Source organism: Otolemur garnettii, unplaced genomic scaffold (assembly GCF_000181295.1).
Source record: "Otolemur garnettii isolate 467f Iridium unplaced genomic scaffold, OtoGar3 scaffold00090, whole genome shotgun sequence".
Lineage (NCBI taxonomy): Eukaryota > Metazoa > Chordata > Mammalia > Primates > Galagidae > Otolemur > Otolemur garnettii.
The window spans coordinates 7,744,219-7,749,613 of record NW_003852485.1 but is presented as its reverse complement, the minus strand read 5'-3'; the positions used below and the strand labels follow the sequence as shown (position 1 = coordinate 7,749,613).

The window sequence follows — 5,395 nt, the reverse complement described above, 5'->3', positions numbered from 1 at the left end:
TTCTCTGTGATTGAGCTGGAACACCTGCCCCTTCTGAGCACTCCCTCACTCAGATGGTGAGAACATTCTCTGTGGTTCAGCTGAAACACCTGCCCCTTCTGAGCACTCACTCACTCAGATGGTGAAAACATTCTCTGTGATTCAGCTGTAACACCTGCCCCTTCTGAGCACTCACTCCCTCACTCAGATGGTGAGAATGTTCTCTGTGATTCTTCAGTCACAGTCAGGAATTCTAGGAAGGACTTAAAACCAGGTGATTGAGCTTTTCACTTTTCACAGGACCAGCGTAGTGGCATCTACTTGGTGGAATCCGAAATTGTCTCAGTATGCATGCTCTCACAGGGTTCCATTTACTAAGAGAATGGTGCTGAACAAACCATTGTTTTCTCCTTTCTGATAAAGAGGATTGTTTCTGTTTGTCTCTTAGCATAATTATTACGGATTCATCAGTAAACGCATCTTGCAGGGTATCATTACGAGTCTGCTTTTAATTGCTCTATTTTCATTTTGACATACCTAAAGGGCACAATATCTGCGTTTGGTTTATTGAAACCACACTGTTGGAATGGACTCAGCAAATGATCGGGCACAGTTAGGAGCCCAGTTGCTAAACTAGCTAAGTCTCATTATACTTGTAAGTCATAATTTTTTGCATCACTTCTTTCTGGGTATACTTGACTTGGAAAATGTGCCTGGTGTTCCAAGCCCAGCAATTTGGATATAGTATCCCAAGGAAAAGCATAGACTTGAGAGTCAGCCAGCCTTGAATCTGTAGTAGGTCTTTGCTCTGTACTACCTGTGTGCCTTTGGGCAAGTGACTCAGCCTTGATGAGACTTCATTTTGTTATCTCTATTATAGAGCAAGAAAACCTGCCTTGGTGGGCTGTTTTGAGGATCCTAATTCAGGAAAATCCTAAATTAAGTTAGAGCAGGTTAATCCATGCATTTGACATCTGGTACATAGCAAAATTTTAATGAATATTAGTTTTCCCCTTACCATTACAAAAATGACCAGCCTAGGGAACAAAGCAGGACTCTTCTGCAAAAAAAAGAAAATACTTCGCTGGGCACAGTGGCACAAAAATGACAAAGATTTTTGCTTAAGACGACAACTGAAGAACAGTGGAATCTGCAGATGGTCAGCCCTCTGGGATGTGTTTCAACACGAAGATGTACAAAGAACTTGGAGCAGAATTTTGTGAAAAAAGGTTATGGATAGATAGATGCCAGCCTCTAATTGGACAGTTGTGTGGATTTTACTGTTAGCCAAATACCCTGAGAAGGTGGGAAATGTTATACAAAGAGTCTGAAGAGCTTTCCCAGAAGCTGAAAAATAGGCATTTCCTTATCCAATAATAACCACTAGCTAAATGAACGTAAGTAAATGACTTGATGTTTTTGGGTTTTATTTTCCATCTACTGCTTATGAGAGTTAAATGGGCAACTCTGCAGTCCTATAGTCCATGGTGATAATAGGTGGCCTTAGCAAGGAACAGAAACTGTGGCATCACAGTTTGGGATTTCAGAGTATTTGGATAGTGATTTTAAAAACCAAACTGAAATATAGCTTAAAATTCCTGGATGTGTAAATTCTATAAACACGTGAGTTCTGCTATGTTGGGAAGAATTACGGTGGTATCTTATGAACCCACTTTGACCTGTATTGAGAGCTACGAAGGCCCTAGAAACAGGGGATTCATCTGAAATGCCTTCTCCCCACTTTGGAATTTGTGAAAATTTGAACAGGTTAACTTTGGCTTTACGAAAAATGGAGAAGTACACATTGTTTTCAAGGACATTTGGCCTAGTAGGCATTCAGTAAATACTTATAGAAGAAATTGTTTCCTTTGAGCAACTGCTGGCATTGTTCTAATTATTCAAATTACTTAAGTTGAGGATTTCCTGACAGCTCTCCCACACCCACTTTCTCTGACTCCCAGTCCCTTTACATAGTCTGAATTAGGAAGGTGTGGATTACCCCAAATCCATTTCTCTGCAAAGGCAACGTCACTGGAATACGTTCTTTTTCATTTCCATATTTTAACAGTTTAATCCTCAACCAGTTACTTGAGCAAACACCTTTAAGTTCAGATATGTTATGAGTACAGCTTGCTATTCATTATAGACTAAAGGAAACAGTTGTCATGGTTTGGGGAAGGAAAGTTTTCAGTTTCTGGTAATTTAGAGGTAACACCCCCAGTCTCAGATGGATGGGAATTTTTTTCTCTCCTACAATAATTCCAGTCCATGTCTTCTTAGTTTCTTTTTAAACGATGTATATTCTAAAAAAGTAATAATAGGAAAATTACCTGAATCTGAAAATTATCTTTCTTGCATCTATTATTTGTGAAAGACAGATCAAAGTAATACTTTAACGTTCCCAAATTCACAATATCTTCCTTCCTTGCGCCCTCCAACTCCTTCCTTCCTTCCCTCTCTCCTCATCCTTCCTCCCCTCCTCTCTCCTTCCTTCCCTTCCTTTCTCTACTTCTTCTTTCTCTGCTTTATGACTCCAGGATTTGAGTCATTTGTCATTTTTTCATCTGTGTCAAAGAAAAGCCGACACAATTGCTTTAAATCAAGCAAGAAATAAGACGAAAATGCTATAAGTCATTACCATTGGTTTCCACTCACCAGGTTTCTTTCCCCACAGAGGACTGAAGTATTTCATCATTCTCTTTATAGCTAACTTTGGCTTAACAAGAAGTACGTTTAAAGGGACATAGTTTCTTTTTTTGAAGACTTTATTTTTTTTAGAGCAGTTTTAGGTTTGCAGAAAAACTGAGAGGAAGGTCCAGACATTGCCTGTCTACCCCCAGCCGCCACACAGGTGGCCTCCTCCCTTATCAGCATTCCTCTTCAGAGTGGTGCATTTGTTACAATGGAGGAGCTTATTACTGACACAGCACCATCACCCCAAGTCCATGTAGTCACATTAGCGTACACTCTTGGTGTTACATATTCTATGGATTTGGACAAGTGTCTAATGACACGCTGAAAGAAATTTCTTGCAAACATATTTGAACGTATTTATTTTGTACCGTTTTTAATGATAGAGTTTCTTGTTTACTCTCTTTCCAAGACTTTTTCACTCCCTGATAAAGAGGAACAAAGGTCACAGATCAATGGTGTGTGCCTACTTTTTGTAGCAGTGGGCTGTGTATCCCTTATCACCCAATTTCTGCAGGTAAGGACTTTTGTTTTTCAGTAAGTCATTTAGCTATTTTCTTGTGTTAAAATATTACTTAAAAACTCCTTCTTTATGTTTTAGGGATATGCTTTTGCTAAGTCTGGGGAGCTCCTCACAAAAAGGCTACGTAAATTGGGTTTCAGGGCTATGTTGGGACAAGACATTGGCTGGTTTGATGACCTCAGAAATAGCCCTGGTGCATTGACAACAAGGCTTGCTACAGATGCTTCCCAAGTTCAAGGGGTAAGCTATGGGGGGAAACAGGGATGTCTTAACTAGCACTGGCATTCTTTCCGGGGAGCATGTTGATAACCTCCTATGAATTTCCAGGGCAAAAGGAATCAGTGGGATTAAGTTACCCCAGAGCCACATTTTCTACCATGTTTAAGGGAGCGAGTAGCAGCGTGAACACGGCTTTTTCCCGGGCAGTGCCTAGATCAGCCTTCTGACCTGTATCTGTCTGGGGTTTGGATTTCCTCCAGGTTTGGGAACTGAGGAGAACTTTTTCCTGAACTTCCATTCTCTGAGTATTTTGAGGGCCCGAGTCTCACATTCCACAAGACTCAATAATGCTGCCCCCAGAGGGTGGAAACGAACGAGGCTTAGCTGTGTCCAAGGGACTAGACACTTGAACAAGATAAGAGTGTGCCTTTGGAAAACCAGGCATTGGACTAAAGTGAAGAAAGCCAAATTTGCCTCCCAGCATCTCTATGCACTTTTCATGAGAATGAAAAAAAAAAAAAAAGAAAGCCAAGTGTGGTTTTTCAACACAATCATGATTTGTGAGACTAGTGGAAGAAAAAAATTTCCCTGGATCAACAGTGCCGTAGTGTAAAGTGTCTCAACTCCTAGCTTGTTCAACCAAAGATTATAAAAAATGATATGGCAAAGTTTCAATGAAACGTAGCATCTTCTCTCTTGGAGGAACATATCCCTGTAAAGATCTCACTTTCCATCCAGCTGGGCCTTTTCTGCCTGTACACGCTTCCCCTAGACTTAGGGTCGCCTCTTCGTATCGCCTTGCAGTCTTTCTTTTTCCTCCTAAAAGTCTAATGGGAACCTATTTTCAACATTATATATTCTTCTACAGTAGATTTTTAATGACTGCATAGTACCTCATTTTAAAGGACTATCATTTCTTAAAGAATTCCCCATTAGGTTTTCACATTTTCACATTTTTCACATTTTTTCCTTTCCTTATAAGCAATTTATAATTTTTTACATCAAACTTGTAACATCCTTGATTATTTTCTTAGTTCTCATAATGGAAATACTGGATCAAAGTGTTTAATCTTTTTGAAAGAATTTGATATGCTTTCTGTTACTGCATAAAGAAAGGGGGATACGATTTCACTCTCACCATCCGAGCATTATAGTATCTATTTCCCTTACTCTTTAATTTAGACTAAATGAAGAGGCTGTAATCTTATCTCTTCTACTTTTGTGTCTTTCCATATTCAAGGAGCTTTTTAGAAGTTAGAAGTTTTGAAAAGCCTTTTCCGAAATCGTTGCATATATGATTTGCAGAGTATTCAGAGAGCAGCATCTAATTATTGCACAAAAATTTCCCTTATGTTTAAAAGAGAGGAATTTCTATGTGTTTTTCTAATACTTTTGTTGTTTACTTCAAAGTAAATAACTTCTTGGAGAGAAAATAGTCCAAAAATATTTGGTAAACGTAAATTCTATTTTCTACCGACTTGAAATCTTTCCTCCCACTGTGAATCTTAATGTCCTCTATTTACTTGGAACTATTTGAGAATTTGCTATTCTTTTTTATTGATCAATTTGACTTACTCTATGGCAAAACCTTGCTATTTTAATTATGTAATTTGATAAATTTTTAGTAAGGAAGAATTTAGCACAGTAATTTTTCCCCTTCAAAATTCTCTTATCTGTTCCTGGACTTTAATTATTTTAATGTACTTTAAATTTATGTTTAATTCTTCAAAATTTTGTTTTGATTCTGATGGAATTCACACAAACATACATGCTAGGATTGCTATGTATTATATCTTTCTGAGAGACAGAAATAAGACTCTTTAGTATTTAGCAAAATTAATAGCTACATTAATATGTCCCTCTGTCTTATTTTTGTTGTTGTTGTTGTTGTTGTTTGAGACAGAGTTTCAGTCGACTCACAGCAACCTGAAACTCCTAGGCTCAAGGGACCCTCTTGCCTCAGTGTCCTGAGTAGCTGAGACT

General features: G+C 38.4%; 1 protein-coding gene across 1 annotated transcript in view; it reads left to right on the top strand.

Annotated features, from left to right (window-relative positions):
• Positions 1-5,395, top strand: part of ABCB11 (ATP binding cassette subfamily B member 11) — a 109,065-nt gene that overhangs the window by 82,583 nt on the left and 21,087 nt on the right. The window contains exons 20-21 of the mRNA XM_012808456.2: positions 3,083-3,187; positions 3,272-3,433. Of these exons, the coding sequence (XP_012663910.1) occupies positions 3,083-3,187; positions 3,272-3,433 (267 nt within the window). The remainder of the gene's footprint in view (positions 1-3,082; positions 3,188-3,271; positions 3,434-5,395) is intronic.